Below are 18,519 nucleotides of genomic sequence, written 5' to 3'. Positions count from 1 at the left end.
CAGTACCAAGAGTGATGCTCCACTCAGTCAGTACCAAGAGTGATGTTGTTCCACTCGGTCATTACCAAGACTGATGTTGTTCCACTCGGTCATTACCAAGACTGATGTTCCACTTATTCAGTACCAAGAGTGAAGGGAAGTAACTCTGGCAGATAAGAATGTTTTTACTTTTTATCAGTCTTATAAGCACATTTTATTATTGTTACTGATCGTCTTCATATTCACCTGTCTATATTGAGTTAGAGACTGACCACAATCTAATTAAAATTATACTTGTTAATTCCACTCCACTACAAAATAATATAATTAGACTTGTTAATAAAGATGTATGGTCTATATTTCGTAAAAAGTATTTAAAGTGTTTTACATATTTTTCTCCGCCCCTCTAAGTTTAAAACTTTTGATATTTACCGTTTGTAAAGTTCGTTTTCGCAAATTTATTTAACAATTAATTCAAAATATTGATTTTTAACGTGTACACGTTTACTAAATAGCTCGGAAGTATCCTAACTGTTCCAATCTATTCCGATCTCCGTAATTGTCTATATTGACCACGTGATACACCTAATGGGGGGGTTCAACGTGATGCAAGTTGGTTTTCCGATATTACCCGAAAGTTTGAAACATGGCGTTTCTTTCAAAATGTGTGATATTTCATGCGAAATTTACCCCTATGTCAATAGTATATCGGTGCTTTCATGGATCTGAACCATCATAAATAAGCATCCATATTCACACACTGTATGTTTTATGAGAGTATGTGATAGTGAAAATTACAAGAAATACAACTTTAATTACAATCCACTACAATGTGCTCCAATGTAATGATTCTGGAGCATTTCATAGAGCAACACATAGTGGAGCAGAACTAACAAGTCTAATTTTAATTACATTGAGGCAGACCAGGGCAACAAATCCTGCAGCCATTTGTCATCTACCAGTCAGATTACTTTATCACTATTGCTTCTTTACCAACTAGTGGATGATAATAAGTTCCCTGAAAGGAACAAACAAACTAAAATACTCTTAACAAATGTTTAATCAACATGGAGTAGATTTAAAAGTAGTCATTTTACTAAACAAAGAAATGAACAATCACATGTAATTTTCTAACTTGATATACACTATATAATCAAACCTTTTCTCTAGTTGTTACTGATGCACCAACAAAAGCACCTGTTGTCTCCGTACAAGGAAAGACAGTCATGTTATCATGACAAAAGTATTAATTATAAGGCAAGTTTAAGATAAAGAATAGCGACTAGTGTCATGATCATAAGGACTTTATCATTTGGAAGCATCATTTCTATTGCAGCGACAAATCAAGTTATTGTGGTCTCCACAATAAACATAATGGGATTCAGGTCCAGCCACATCCTGACAACAGAGCGATGGTTTGTCTCTATCCAGAATAAGATGTTTTTTTCTCTTTCCAGAATAAGACATTACATGTACCTTGTATTCAGAACTACATAAAATAATATCTCTTTTAAATTAAAATATAATCACATTCTTAACTTAACAACCTGGTCATAGGATAATTGGTGTTTCCTTACATCACGACATCAGACTGGCCAACCATTAGACACATTATGTCAGAGCCAGGGATTATTCCAGCTAGCCTCTACCAGTTATCTTCTCAAGACTCAGTTTCATAGACATTCCTGAACTTTAAGAAAAGAAGTTAAGAAAGCATTACAAAAGTTTAAAAAGTTCTTAACCTTTTCCTGAAATAATGAATTTGTAATGCTTTCCTGTGGAGATCGTTATGTTAAGGAATATTAATGAAACTGGACTTCCAAGTCTAACTCTGGTAAAGAAGTCAGAAAAACTTGTGAAAATCTAGCTACAAATGAAAATTGAAAAATATAAATTCAGTACTGGTTTTTTTCATAGATCCTTCCCTCACAAAAATATCTTATGGATATATGTAATGATACAACATAAATAACTATTACCTTGTAAACATTTATAATGATAGTATGTAATACTAAATTAAATCAGAATCTTTATTAGAATAAAAATAATCAATGAAATGGAAATCTCAAATCTGCTGATTGATATCAATATTTGACTTAATTAGTATAGATCTATATATCCAATGTTGTTCACCAAACTATTAGTGACAAGTTAAGCATTTCAACACATATATTCCAATTACAACATATCTTCAATTAATTGCACATGCTATACACTTAAGACAAATGTCTTTGTCTAATAATAATTTAGACAAATGTCTTTGTCTAACAATAAAATATTAAAAACATAAAAAAAATTATGTTCTTTAAAACATCTTTTCTTCAAAATTACATCAAATTCTGGAATGCACACATTGCATTCCAGCAAATCTTAAAATAGAAAATAAAACCATGAAAATCATATTGTGTTTTTTAAATAAAAACTTTGTGGAATGATGGTACAAAAATTAAAGGAGTGATAGAAAGGGCCAGTAATTCACCAAACAGACTTTTACCATGCCTATCTCCTGGAATGGACGACATTAAGCAGTACATTGTACCAATGAGAACGAGAATGAGAAATGTTAGAATTCTTACAAATCTGTATAACAAACTATTTACCTTCATAAACACAATTAATGAAATTTATTTACAGCCGTATTCAAATGTACTGTATGGTTAATAATTTGGTAAATTACTGCAACAGATTTTAAATGAAAGTCCATGCTCCACTCTTTGTTGTAGGTCAAATGTCAAACTATGTTAGATAACTTTTAAATTTTAACATTAACCATCATCTCATCCTAGTGAAACAGCAGTTCTGTGTGAAATTGACAGAGGAAAATTTCTGAAGCAAGACAGATGGAACAATATATATACTAATACAGAACTGTATATCACCAACCAGGATATGGTGAAGCAATAATATTGATGATTTTCTATTTTGATAAAAAGAATTTAAAGCATAACGAGAGATCAAAACACCAAGGTTATCATCTGACAACTGTTGGCATCATCAATCACAGCAACTTATTTGATAATACATAACAAAATCTCTTAAAAATGCTTACATATCCACAAAAAATTAACAATGATATTCATTAAAATTTACATTCAACGAAAACGCCTATTAAAGGCCCACTACCTTTCCGAAACGGTTTTTGATTTTTAAAATGGGAATGTAAAACGAGATTAATAATTTTGTCGCGTGGCAAAAGTTATTAACTTAACGTTAATACTAGACTTATTATCACCTCCTAAACAATTTAATTAAAATAAATAAAATGTTAATTTTCATAACGCGGGTCGTCTTATGATTTCCCCCAATCATCCTAAATACCGCGCGGTAGTTGACTATCACTGCGGCAGACGGTAAAACAGCGAAATGACCTGCATTGTTATCACATATTACGCAGGAAATATTGCATATGTTTGATGTTGTAACCTCATCGTAGGCCATCAGGATATATTTTCTGAGGTAATTAATGTTTTTAAGAAATCTTTATATTTTGCTCCGGAAAGGTAGTGGGCCTTTAAGTACATATTTATACAATACTTAGATTGCAAATAATTTAAATTTATCATAATATATATCTTGTTATAATAGATTACTGTATGAGGTACTCATGAAAGCATATCCATTTTACAACTCACATAAAGGATATTTTTGAAAAATCTAGTGTTACCACCACATACATGTGTATATCCTATGTCCTTGAATTGAAAGACGCATGATAATCTTTAAACTGATTTTAATTTTGGCCATTAACTGAGAAATAGGCCATACTTGAATATCAAAGCCTACATTAAAGTCAATAAAAATTCAAGTTAAATTTGACTCTGATATTGTTAGTATTTGTAAATGTAGTTGAAATTAAGATATATTAAAGAATATTTATAATGTTTATCAGTAACTTTGGTACAGCAGTTGTTGAAAGTCGTTACATGTAAACATGCTTTCATTTTAAACTGGTCGCCATAGAAGTTATGATTATTGCCGACAGAAGTCGGAAAGTTCATGACCCGTTTTCGGAAGAGTTCGGACAGACGTTACATAGTTACGGTAGTCACATGACTTTTTGGCAACGACTACAATATCGTCTAACTTCGGCTTGTTTGACTAAGTGGGACCCACCTAGCCATGTTTAATATCTATTTGATTTTATCAAAATATTCCGAATCACAATCGCTCATCTTGACTTCGATTTAGTCCTGTCTCTGTATTTTCTGAAAATGCTGCAGTAAGCTTCAACACTTGAAACTAGAAGGCTTAGAATGCAGATGGGAGAACAAATTCTTGTTAGAAGTAACCTACCCAGTAGGTTACTTAACCGGTACATCTCCAAGTAAGAACGGTCAAGATGCTTCATTAAACAACAAAATGGTCAGGAGAAATAAACTTAAAATAAACTAATATTTGAAATCCACAAATAAAGGCTGCCCAACGGATAATCAATGCTCCAAATTAAACTGGCCAGCTAACTACTGCCCTTCAGAATTAACCTATTTAAATGACTGCGATTAGACAAAGGGGTATGAAAGTTCCCATGAGGACACAACCCTAATCTGTAGGATTAAATCAAGTTCATAAAATGATATTCAAATTAAAATCGTTTAATAGGATATTTGGTTAAAATCAGGAAATTCTTTCAAGATTGTGTTATAAATATAGCAAACATCTTCACACAGGAATGAATAATTAGTCTTATTTGGTCTCTTTCATTTGAAACAATCATATATGTTCATAATTCTTGAAAATCAAAACATCCTGTTCTCAACAGCTCCATAAACAAAATTCAGAGAATCACGGCATTCTAACGTAAGTTACAGACTTGTAGAATACCCCATAATTCTCTCTAGTACACAATTCTAAAAAGTAGTAAGCAACTGAACATATGTTAAAGACTTGTAGAGTAGTTCTCTCTAGTACACAATTCTATAAAGTAGTAAGCAACTGAACACAAGTTACAGACTTGTAGAGAAGTTCTCTAGTACACAATTCTATAAAGTAGTAAGCAACTGAACACAAGTTACAGACTTGTAGAGTAGTTCTCTAGTACACAATTCTATAAAGTAGTAAGCAACTGAACACAAGTTACAGACTTGTAGAGTAGTTCTCTCTAGTACACAATTCTATAAAGTAGTAAGCAACTGAACACAAGTTACAGACTTGTAGAGTAGTTCTCTAGTACACAATTCTATAAAGTAGTAAGCAACTGAACACAAGTTACAGACTTGTAGAGTAGTTCTCTCTAGTACACAATTCTATAAAGTAGTAAGCAACTGAACACAAGTTACAGACTTGTAGAGTAGTTCTCTCTAGTACACAATTCTATAAAGTAGTAAGCAACTGAACATATGTTAAAGACTTGTAGAGTAGTTCTCTCTAGTACACAATTCTATAAAGTAGTAAGCAACTGAACACAAGTTACAGACTTGTAGAATAGTTCTCTAGTACACAATTCTATAAAGTAGTTATAGCTACTAAAATTAAATTACAGACTATAATATCCCTGTAATTCACTCTAGTACAGAATTCTATAAAGCAGTCATGCTTTGCTCTAAACACAAAATTCTAATCTATTAACTACAGATTGTGTACAACCAAAACACTATACGATTAAAATAACCAGACTGAGGCTGTCTTAGAATTCTCAAATGCTACAAAAATTGTATCAGAGAATTCTAATGATCCTTGAAAATCACAGGAATTGTCAAATGTCCATCTATTCTTATGAAAAATTATTTATGAATCACACTTTCTCTACGAACCAATATGTATTGATTACTCTCTCTCTCTCTCTCTATAAACAACTATGTATGGATCACTCTCTCTCTATGAACAAATATGTATAGATTACTCTCTCTCTATGAACAAATATGTATGGATCACTCTCTCTCTCTATAAACAACTATGTATGGATCACTCTCTCTCTATGAACAAATATGTATGGATCACTCTCTCTATGTATGGATCACTCTCTCTATGTATGGATCATTCTCTCTCTCCCTATAAACAACTATGTATGGATCACTCTCTCTCTCTCTCTCTTAAACAACTATGTATGGATCACTCTCTCTCTATGAACAAATATGTATGGATCTCTCTCTCTCTCTCTCTCTATGAACAACTACATGTATGTATGGATCACACTCTCTAGATCTATGAACAAACATGTAAAGAAGGATTGTGTTTACTCTAATATATGTATACACGTATATATACATCCACCTTGAGTCTTTCAGCATCAGCGTAGAGGTGATGAGTACGATTCTGGATAATCACTTCCTTCCGAGTAGTTTCGGTTCCTACCACCCTGATACCTATTTCTATACACATTTCTATCAATAGAAATTGGAGGGGTGTTTTTCCTTTCCATATCTCTCCTTTTTAAATACCTACAAGTACCTGGCGATACAGAACGTCTCTCGTTCTTTCTCCATTCAAACTCATTCCTCTCTTGGAATTGTTTTCCAACATACTCGCCTTGCCGGTCTTTATATACAAAAGCCTGTCCCTCGTATGAATGGGAAACATTTTTGTGAGAGATTCTCTCAGGCCTCCTGACAGCCTCCTTCTCAGTCCTTTCCCCATCTCTACTCCTGGAACTACTTCTCGACCTACTCAACGTACGTTCACTAGAAAATATGTTGTATCTGCTAGATGGAGATCCACCGAATCTATTTCCCTCTTTAGTGTTGTAATTTCCAGAATGCCTACGTTGATGAGTAAGTGGTCTCTCTGAGAATTGTCTCCCTTTATCCCTGGGATCACAACGATCCAAACTTCTCTCTCTAACACTCCTTGGGATGCTTGTATCCCTTCTATCTCTTTGGTATGAAGGACTGCTCCTTTGTTGAGATTTCGGCATATCTCTTCTTACATTTGTCAAAAGATAAGCCTCATTGTGTCCTGCATGAGGTGTTGCCTCTTGACGCCCTTTGTGTTCATCGAAATTTGCAGGTTTCAGATCGGCAACAGTTTCCACAACTTTCTCACGGTCTTGGGGATCACATTTATCTTCGCTGTATTCCTGGAACTTTGGTAATGGAAAATCGACTATATTGTTCTCCCTTTTCTTAGAAATGCTTGTTGATCTCAGTCGCGGGTCTCTGGAGCAGATATCGACTACAACTGGTACATTCTTCAAGCATGGCTCTTGCCTTACAGTGATGAGCGGCAAGATAGGTGATATAACTTCAGTTTTTCTCTTCTCTGAAGGATCGACATCACGTTCCTGTGCTTTAGCCTCCTCTCCAAGGCTTCCATGTACTGTTTGCTGTTGTTCAGTGTTGGCTGAAGTTATGTTATGGCCATCAACATTGTCAACATCTATTTTGGAATAATTCCTGTTGATTTCAGATGATGGAATAATAGATTTGATTTCTTCATTCAACATTTCCTCTGTATTTGCTTCAGTGACTGAATTTAGTTTTGCTTCCACTTTTTTCTTCTTGCCAAATTTCTCTGTTGCAACAAATTCAATGAAGAATGGTGGGAGAGGCAGATCCTTCATTTTCCTGGCTGGCTTTGATTTGCAATCTCTTCCCGGCCTGGGATCTCTAGGTGGGTCATCATCCTGTTTGTTGACCACTGTTTTGGGTATATGTCGAGGTTTTACTCCTCCTTTGAGCAGCGTCCTTCCTTCAAATCTCATAGATCCATTCTGTTTAGAAGCATCTGGGCTTGAGGATGTTGGACTGAACTTTGCTTCATCAATATACAAAGATGTTTCTGAGACTGTTCTTGGTTTATCTCGCATAAGGTCAGAACTGCAGACCTTGCTCTTACTCTTAACAGGTGTCTGGAAATTCTGATGTCCCATTTCTTTATGAATGATGTTGAAAATTGTATTCAACGCTTGCCTGTCATCATCCTTCTGTGCCATAGCCTGGCATTGAGTCAGAAGAGTGGAAACCAGTTCAGTTTCTTCTTTTTCATTCTGTCTTGGTCCTGAAGTTTCACTTACGATTTCCTGATAAAATCCAGTTGGCTTTTGAACATCTCCATTTGGTTGCATATGAGAATTCGCAATCCCTCCAAAAGGCTTTGAAGCACCTTGATCTGAAGGTTTCAAAATACTTTCTGTAGGTCTAGGTACATGGTTTTGTTCAGAAATCATCTTGTTGAAAAGGTACTGCTTTGTACTAGCCATGTTGTCTGTTTCATTTAATCTGTGAAAATTGTCAGCAGTAGGTACACTAGTATTTCCAAATGTAGGTGTGAAGTTTTGATTTGACATGTTCCAAGCCTTTGGAGTGAAAGGTCCATGAAGTGCCAGTCCATAATTGCCAGTGACTGGTGGTTGAGGTACTGTATTTGTTACATGACCCGGGTAGTATCCATGTGGGGTAGAGCAATTTCCAGCATAAGCATTAGTAGAACTTGCATACCGACTTCCTTGCAAGTGTGTATTGGATGGTGTATGCTTTTCTGAATATAAAAGCCTGTTTTTAAGTGAAGGGACTTCATTGTTTGAAGGATCCATGTCCAGAACTCTTCTTTTTGCGGGTGTCATAAATTGGTTAGAAGCAAGTGGAGAAGCAAGTCTCTTCCCAAACCCACCGGGACTGTGTAACAGTGTACTAGGAGGGGTGTAACCAGGGCGTTGTTCGTTGTTGAACAATGTTTCAGGATTCATGTGGCTGGTCTTGATGTCATGGTAATGTGGTGAAGAATTGGATGGAAATGACCTTTGTTGATGTGCAGCTGGATGACCATCAAACCCAGAATTGTTAGTTTGAATGCGGCCTTTTTGTTGATTTGCCTGATCACAATGACCTTCATACCTAGGATCATTATTTTGAAAGCGTCCTTTTTGTTGTCTACCTTTTGGTCCGCTGTTTCCACTCTGATAGTTGTAGAATTGATCCTGAATGTCATAAATTGCACCAGGACCATCACTTGTCAAGGTGTTTGATTGATTTTTCTGCACATTAGTCTCTCTACCTCTGCCAAAAGATTGTGGTACACCTCGCTGAAAACCTGGACTAGATTGAAATCCTGGTGATTTAGCAACATTTGAGTGACCTTGAGAGCCTTTTTCCAGGGAGCCATTTGAACTTCCAGGAAATCCTGGTCCCTTGTGTTGAGTTGGCTGTCCTGCACTTGGTTTAGTCTGATGTGTCTGTTTAGAGTTTGGTCTAGGTTGAAAGTTCGGTCTCCTGTTGTAATTTGTGGAGTTGTGGAAACGCTTTTGACTGCCTCTACCTTTACTGAAAGTTCTAGTTGTCAGTGCATTGCTACTTTGATTCAAATCAAAAGTAGTATGAAAGCTCTCTCCTTTGCTCGGACTTGTTTTTGAATCCTGTGCTTTGTCACATTTTGGACTGGTCTTTTTGGAATCGGCTCTTTTGTTGAACTTTGGGCTCGACTTTTTGGAGCTTGGTCCTTTATTGAGCTCTGGGCTTTTCTTTGAAACCTGGCTTTTTGTGGTCCCTGGACTTGGCTTAGAACCTTTCCTCTTATCAAAGTTCTGACCAGACTTAGTCAAGTCATTATCAGAAATAGACTGAGCACTACTGTCCATCATATTGTATTCTGTTGACCTTGTTCTATTTGCAGAATCAAAATCAGACTTGTTTGGCTTGCACAGGTTATGGCTGAGTTCAACATCAGAGGGTGCAGTGGGAGATGTTGTATCCTTGCAGATTGTTTCTAGTGGTGGTTGATCATTTATGCCTTTTTGACCATGATTGAGTTTAGATTCATCATTTGAAGTGTTACAGGACTCCTCTGTATTCCTATTATAACATACAGTTTCATTTCTGTTACTGTTCATTTGTTTCGCATTCTTGTTGCTAATATTAACTTTGAATGGCTGGAATCTTGAGCTGATCACAGGAGCATCGTCAAATCTTTGCTGGATATCTGAAATCTCCTCGTTTATCATTTTTGCCTGGGACTCCCTGTCACAGTCTTCTCCCTTTCTTTTCTTTACCACCTCTGAAATCTGTTTCTGTAGCTGGCTGACCATCTCTGAATTACTACGAGCCTTGTTATGATAGTCTGATCCTGATCCAATGGACCCGAACCTCTCCGACAATGACAGCTTTTTCTTGTTATGAGCCATGGTCTTTCAACGCTGGCAATCTGAAAAGATAAGAATTGTGAAATTTGATTAGCATTATGAGCAGCAATTTCAACAATAAATCTCAGTTATGTATAATGACCATACAATTTCAAGTACAAATAAAGTGTATCATGTTTTCAATTCAACATGCACCCATCTATATTGTATCACTGACAAAATACAAGAAGTGTTGGTATCGGCCATGACCTATCAACTGATGTCGCGTCTCAGTAACTACCATAATAGGCGAGAGGCCTGATACAGTAATTAGACAATTGAAGTATGTAATCTCGGCTATGATTGATTGGTATAGCTCTGTGGGCGTGGCTACGATACAAAGAAAAATCTTTCACGAGAGGGTAAATTCAGAAAATACAATCCCGTCACATCTTTTTAATAGTTAATATCAACCATACCTCCTCTATATAAGTCTCAGACACAACAGTCTTTTCCATTGTAAATAAATTTACACAAACATGTATCCACATTTCTCCAACAGATTAGGAAGAAATGAATCTTTCATTTCTGTGATAGTACGAGGGGTGTTCCAAAATTATTGTTACTTTGGTGATTTCTCTTTGATAGAAGTAATTCTGATCATTTTACTTTGTCCTGTCCCTCGAAGTACTCCCCCCTCTGCATTTATGCATCATTTCAACCGATCGATCCACTTTTGGAAACAGTTTTCGTACTCTTGAATTGGTATACTCATAAGATACTGGTAAATGGCAGAGCCAAGGGCATTTCTTTTTATTTTTTTTTTTTTTTTATTTTTGCATAATTACATTACAACACAATGTACACAGTCACATAAAACAATATACAGGTACACATATATATGTATTCACAATCACATATCACTCGCGAGACACATAAAAAACACTCATATACACACCCACACCCACACCACATCCAAACACTCACCCTACACACACCCCATTCGTGCAAGAATGTACACACAAATATTTCATTTTAAGGGAAATTTAGAATTGAATTCTTTAATTATTATAGGGCATTTCTGATTTATATTTTGTTCCAGACAGGTGAAATTTTAGTTTGGGGAACAAGAAAAAGTCACAGGGGGCCAAGTCTGGTGAATATGCAGGCTTGGGGGGAGGACAGTGACCTTTTCTGCCTTCAAAAACTCCGTTACAATGCGCACCTTGTGTGCTGGCCCATTATCATGTATCTGTCTGTTGGCGGCAGCGTTTGCAGACTTTCTTAAGTTTTCGAAGTACAACGTCTCTATTATACTTCGCTGTGACAGTTTTGCCTTTTGGAACAGGGATTTGAATGATTGGACCCTTGTTATCAAAGAATTTGACATATAAAACCTTCCTCACGGTGCGTATTCTTTTAGCAATGCTAGGGCGCCTGGCGTTTTTGTTTGCCCAGATTCTATTAGAGCATTTTCTTTTGGGTTCGAAAAAATACACCCATGTTTCATCACCTGTGACCAAATTATCAAAAGACTTTTTGCTGTATTTTGGGTATTTCTTCCAATAAGGATTTGGCCTTTTCAACCCGGGACCTCATTTGGTTGTCAGTTATTTAGTAAATGGGGTATCCACCTGGCATTGATCTTGCCCAGCTTAAGATGTTTCTTTAAAATGTAATGAATATGTGCTAAAGACAAGCCTGTCATTTTAGCTAACTGCCGGACAGTGTACCTTGCATCTTTTTCAAGGATTTGCCGAATTAGTTCAATGTTATGCTTTGTTGTTGTTGTTGCAGGGCGACCTATGTGGGCAGCATCTTTAAGCTGCTGGTGTCCCGACTTAAATCGAGCAACCCACCTACAAATAGTCATATATGACATTTGACCCTTCCCATATATATCACACACCTCACGATGAATATCCACCGGCTTTAAGCCAAGTAGAGACCTACCTTTGATATAGGCCCTAATTTCAATTACGTTTTCAACTCTCTTGCCAACCATATTTGTATAGAGTGTAACGAGTGCGCTACAAAACAATGTACACAGCACCAAGGTCAGTGTAATTGTGAGCGAGATATTTACCTATATCACGCTATCGCCACGAGGTAGTTTTAAGCCCATTTAGCACGATTTCCACGAGATATTGCGCAAGTAACATTAATTTCAGAACATCCCTCGTAGTTGATTCAGTAAAGTCGTACGTTAGCCAGACGTTAGCTTTGGTTTTTTTGTATTATGTCTTATGATATTGCGCAAGTAACATTAATTTCAGAACATCCCTCGTAGTTGATTCAGTAAAGTCGTACGTTAGCCAGGCGTTAGCTTTGGTTTTTCTGTAATATGTCTTATGAGTTGAAATATGTATTCCGCTACATTAAATCTGGATACTGATATGTATATCACACCGGTTGCAACAACGTAGCTCTGAACAACGAACGTAGGATTTCTGATAGATGGTCGTCATCAAAGCTACTTGTGTACATATGTTCCGTCCCATTGACAGTACGTTGCAAAACATCCAGCGGTGAAAATGATACAATTCATGCGTGTCATGTAAATTTGCAACTAAACTTAACTATATCCAACATTTCGAATATAAACTAATTATCCTTTCACCCACCTTCATGTCTAAACAATGGTTCACTTGGCCGCCGTGTTGCTTCTCATTACTACGAAAGATGACTTCACCGATTTTTTTAACTGAAGTTAAATTATTTTAGGTAAAACCCATATGATACTAGTATTTATTAAGTTTCACAATGTTTATTCCGAGTTTGTTGACTTTTTTTTTACCTTCAAAACATTTTACCCGTTGATTGTTTCATTTCGTCACGGTTTCCAGTAAATCAAAAATGGCAAGTTTATTTGAACAGAATTATGTGTGTGTTGCGTTTGCCTTTGATTTTGCCACTTATAATTGACGAAACAGTGTAATCGGCAGATTTGTTATTTGGAAATTGACTGTTAGTAAAATACAGTGAACATTTACATATATAGGTATTATCTGAGACATGTATTTGTATTTCCCTCCTCCTTTCTAAACACGGGCTTGGGACCGGCTACAGCTGAGGTGCAGAGCAAGGTAACATATGCCCTGCCTTTTAGTCATCCCAATGAAAGGCCCTATTACTTATGGCGCTCACAGCATCTTACACCTGCTATGTGACCAGAGAGTGAGCGTTTACATAAGTGACACCCCCAAAACCTGTTGTATTTTGACAGTAATATAGACAAGAGCTCTATGGACCTAAACATTTTATCTGACTATTGATACAATACAGCATAGTCAAAATATACAGGAGGGCAAAACAACTTTGCATCAAAACAAAAGGAATCTAAGTAAACTGAAAATTTTACATTTCTACTAGACTACTACTAACAATAAAAGATTGCAATTGTCTACTATAAATTCTCCAGTAGTTGTAAGTTTCTGTTATATTAGCTATAGAGAGCTGTGAACTTGAATGAAGGTCAAGGTCATTTTCTTGAATAAACTTGATAACACTTTATCCAAGCATCTCAAGTCCTGTGACCTTGAATGAAGGTCAAGGTCATTCATTTGAACAAACATACTAGCCCTTCACCCCAGCATGTCACAGGCCCAATATCAGGTCTCTAGGGCACTTACATTATATTTGGTTATTCACAAGAAGAATGCTACAGGCCAAATATCAGCACCCTAGGACTTTCGGTTATTAAGAAGTCATTTACTAGTAAAGGAGTAGATATGATAGGACCAGTATTTGGCCTAAATTTTTCAGGCCGAAAAATATTAACTCTGATCCACATCAATTTCACATCAATAAATACTCTCGTACTTGCCATTCATCAAAACAAAATTAACATAACAAAGGGCAATAACTGTTGCATGCTACTGTCAGACAAATTCCATTTAAAAACTCTTCCAATGTACTGAGTTCTGTACCATGACCGAGACACATCATAGTCTATAACAAGATATCCAAGAGGGAATTTGGCACCCACCAAATATTGATATATGTCTGACAATTGAAAAAGGGATATATTCTCTGCTTTTCAAACTTCAACTATTAAAAACCCAGATGGCGTCCCATTGGCCATCTTTTTGACCGATTGGTCCCATAATGCAATATGCGCAACTAGGGCCCAAGTGGAACCTACATTTGAAATCTGCGAAAGATCCCTTCTGCACATTCTGATAAATAGCGATAACAAGAATTGTGACAGACAGAAAGACAGACCACAAACCACTAAAAGTGGTAGTTACACTTCTCCTGCTTTGCTCTCAGCATCAGAGGAGTGGGATGACTTGTTTGTCCAATGTCAGTATAATGTTGCTACCATGGTGTCCCTAGTTGAAATGATTCAATTATATTTAGCACTATAAAAAGGACGATAATCCCACTATACAAGGCAGAACTTGGATATACCACAATCTCCCAAAATCATGCACCACACACCGCATACATAAGAGGTCATCTTTACATGACTGTGGCTGTTAATAGAACCCTTATTTACTACATTAATAAGAAACAGCATCAAATGCAATATCAACCCTAGCTGCAATATTGTAGCTCAAAAGACTTTTAGACAGAAATTGATGTTGTCTTTAGAGCTACAATTGGTGCCTATTACTGTTAATGGAGTAAAGTAATGATTATGCAAATCATTATTACAATGTTTGTATACATTTTATCATGCTTGCTTTATGTCGCTGACCTACTAGGCAATAAAACTGAACTGTATAAAACATTAAATTTACCGCAACACATTATTTCTTTACATTAATACATATCAAAGACTTTTCGAAAGACAAGTCTACGAATTGTGAACTTGGTATCTTGTGAGCGGTACGACAGATATTAAGAATAATTGTTTTGTTTGTTCTGGGCAAAACTAATATATAAATGCATGTATACGTATAAAATAACTGGAAACCTACAGAAAAGTATCGAAAAATGTGCCCGAGTGATTTTCGGTGGCAGTGCATCACTAGCACACATAGGGACCATTTCGTACCCGGCCGAAAGGTATAGTAGGTGGGGTACGTATATTTGTTCTATACCAAATCAGTGGTGAAAAGCATGCAAGGTTACTGGACGGTGTCCAAATACCTCTCACAAGTCTAGTTACCTGTTTCAAAAATAGATTGAGGGATGAGCCATCGTAAACACTTTTAACGTAGTTGTACCCAATTAAATAAAGCGTAAAGGGCTTTCCTAATTTCATGACATCAGGTTGATTTATTGTGAAGTCATTAGTCTGCAACTTACTTTTGAAGGAAGCCAACAATCAAGTGTACTGTACATGAGATCAGCTATGATAAACTGCAAATTTCAAGACAGTTGATCCAGCTTTTAAACTTTCTGATTCTACCAGCTGCAAAATTAACCGTAAATATTTTTTTTATAATTTTCTTCTAATTTGGATGACCTTTTGAAACAAGAATTCGATGGAAGTGGATGTGTCGCCTGCACAGCAATTAAAACATCACAAAAAATAGTTATTTACAGTTGAAAATATTGTTAATAATTAGATGAAGGTATCAAGTCCCTAACTCTTGCAAATATTGACAGATTTTGACCAGTATCAAACCCATCTGAGATCTCATTGATGTAAAGCAATATACATAATTTGGTTGAAATCGGATAATAGATACAAAACTTATTGAGCGGAAACCAATTAGAAATTATCTGTTTTATGATTTTAAAGTCCTGTAATTCTTGCAAATATTGACAGGTTTTGACCAGTATCAAACCCATCAATCTCATTGATATAAAGTATGACACCAAATTTGGTTGAAATCGGACAATAAATACTAAAGTTTTCCTACGAAAATCATGGATTTATCATATGTTTTAATTATTTAAAGTCACATAACCCTTGCAAATATTGACAGATTTTGACCAGCATCAAACATATCCGAGATCTTATTGATATTTAAAGCAATATAACCTGTTACCAAATTTGGTTAAAATTGGACAATAAATACTAGTTATTGAGCCGAAACCATGGATTTATGTTTTGACGATTTTTAAAGTCCTGTAACTCTTGCAAATACCGACGGATTTTAACCAGTAACAAACTCATCCGAGATCTCTTTGATATAAAGCAATATGCAAAATTTGAAATCAACAATAAATACTCAAATTATCGCACAGAAACCTTTTTCTGGATGCCGACAAAATGATACCTATGTGTCGCCCTTGCGTTGCAAAATTTATCCAATATTATCCCGTCATTTTTTGTAATGTCTGTAAATGGGTCAACATCATCTGATGAAATAGTTATTGACTTGTTTCCAAGTAGATATGGTGAGTATTCAATCCTCAAATGAGATATTCCCTTCTGCCTCAGGTTATATCACCTGTTCCTTTCACCGTATCCACCTGAAAATAGGTTGATAACTGTACATAGTGCAGAGGGCATTATCTACGTAAGTTACAGTCCAAAAAGTTTTTAAACTTGTCCAAAGATCTTACTAATGATTAGTCTTCATAACTTCATTAAAGTCAATGAATATTTACTCAAGTTATTGTATTCACAAAGAAAAGTTAACCAAAGATACACAACAACAGGCAATAGAGTAAATCGGTCCTGGCAGTCATCTTGGAATTTCAAGTTCTAGCATATTAGGCCTGTAAGAAAGATGTCAAAATCCTTGTATAGTCATTTTCTTCCTCATCTTTCATTTAAGTACGAAAACATTGAAGACCTTCATAAGAAGTTGGTTTTATATCTGACAATTACATATAATTGTGTTTAGTAGACAAACACTGACAATTATATATAATTGTGTTTAGTAGACAAACACAATTACACTCTGGACCTTCACATATTAAAGCAGGCCTATGAGCTACCAGGTCGCCATGAGTTGGTTGCTGCCAAAAATTTGCTTCAAGAGTATCAGAGGATTATGTTGTTCCAAGTTCTCAGTTTGAATTAAGTTCTTGAATTTCATTTTTCCAGGTTTGTTCAGTTTGAATCCAGTATTTAAGTTTTCATTTCCCCAAAGTATGGTTTTCAAGTGTGAAAGATGCTTCATTTTGTTTTCTCAGGTATGGTTAGTTTGAATCCAGGTCTCAAGTTTCAATATCCCAAGAAGTATAGGATTCTGAAATTTAATTCACTTCATGAATTTTGTTTTCAAAGTATTATGCAGTTGATCCAGTTATAATTGAGTTTGATTATTGTGAAATAAAGAGTAGGTCTAGTAAAGGATTAATACACATAGCTAAGGTTGCTTCAACAAGTTTCAACAGTGATTCTCCTCAAGCTCATACTTCCATGAAGTAGGAGGCTAGGAGATTATCTACAGTGATAAAGTTACCATAATTTACCCAATAATTAAGTGATTTTTCCCCGTTTTCAGCAATTTCACTGCCTCGAAAAAAAAATAATACTAAAAATAAGTACAAAATATCTGTAAAATCTTAGGGTTAAACATTGACTGTTATATAAACACAAATCTTTAAATATCTCTACAACCTACATTTTGAGGTCTTAACTCATTTTCTTTTCATTCGTTTAACTTTAGTTTTACATTATTTGGTAATTATTAAGTTACAAGTGTAACTTGACTGACATTTCTTTTGCACTGGTATGTGCAGTTTTTATATTTTTTTCGTGATTAGGCATGTGTTTTCTAAAGCTATTAGCCTAGTTATACATGATGGGCCTACAACGTCGTATTTTTCAGAAGTTGTGCAACTTGACTGAAATTCCACTGCACTAGTGTACTATTTTGAGTCGTTTCACAATTTTTATTTATACCATTCACAAACAAGAAACAAAATTAGTGTTTTCATCACAAATTCCTTTGTCCAACATACCTTTTCTGTCAAGTAAAAACTTCTTCGTTTCCTTCAAATGTAAGTAACTGCAGTAGCCTAGCTACATCACCAATCTTTGACAGATCACAGGTGCCTGACGAAAACAAAAACATTTGCGCTTACAAAGGATTTTCACTAGGCCTATAATCCATTTACACATCAATTTTATGATTGAATATTAGCATCCTTAAATAATTTCTTTAACGTTAGATTTTTCTAAATGAAAACATTTTTTTCGGAGACTGAACAGGACAAAACCAACCATGTTCCTGTGATTTGCTGCCAAGGAATAGGCCTAACAGAATAGATTTAATTGTTTTCTCTAATTTTGTAGCTTTAGACAATATGTACAATAGCAGTGTTTTGTATTTTGTACTAACTCTGTCTGTTTACCAAAGAATATTCGTCGTTTTCTTCGCTAAACTGAGTAAACAATGTTCGTACGTCCTGAAGCATGCAGACTCCTTCCTGTCAGATAACAGCTTGGGTTCTGACTGAGTGCGGGAAATATCAATGGACCAATCAAACCGCCGCTTTCAACAGTTCGGCAGATACGTATACGAGCACACCGAGTTTGGCGTAAGTTTTTATCTGAAAAAAGTTTAGGCCCTAGAAGTCTATATATGAGATTGTTCAATCATAAACAAGGTTATATTCAATTTTGTTAATAATGACTTAATTATTTACTCCTACAAAATAAGAAATTTCTGTACACAGAAACCATGGAGTATATTATC

General features: G+C 35.5%; 1 protein-coding gene across 3 annotated transcripts; it reads right to left on the bottom strand.

Moving 5' to 3' along the window:
• Positions 1 to 1,029: 1,029 nt before the first annotated feature.
• Positions 1,030 to 18,296, bottom strand: LOC138322666 (uncharacterized). 3 transcript variants are annotated; one of them, XM_069266682.1, is made up of 4 exons: positions 18,176 to 18,296; positions 17,783 to 17,876; positions 16,144 to 17,064; positions 1,030 to 10,050 (listed from the first exon to the last, which is right to left on the bottom strand). In XM_069266682.1, exon 4 carries the CDS (start codon positions 10,028 to 10,030, stop codon positions 6,206 to 6,208), a length of 3,825 nt encoding a protein of 1,274 aa, XP_069122783.1. In that variant the 5' UTR covers positions 10,031 to 10,050; positions 16,144 to 17,064; positions 17,783 to 17,876; positions 18,176 to 18,296; the 3' UTR covers positions 1,030 to 6,205. The 3 variants fall into 3 exon arrangements, with proteins under 3 accessions (XP_069122783.1, XP_069122784.1, XP_069122785.1); XM_069266683.1 differs by having other exon boundaries at positions 18,163 to 18,290; XM_069266684.1 differs by lacking the exon at positions 16,144 to 17,064.
• Between the last annotated feature and the right edge of the window lie 223 nt (positions 18,297 to 18,519).

Source organism: Argopecten irradians, chromosome 5, assembly GCF_041381155.1.
Source record: "Argopecten irradians isolate NY chromosome 5, Ai_NY, whole genome shotgun sequence".
NCBI lineage: Eukaryota > Metazoa > Mollusca > Bivalvia > Pectinida > Pectinidae > Argopecten > Argopecten irradians.
This window is presented reverse-complemented; position numbering and strand designations above follow the sequence as displayed.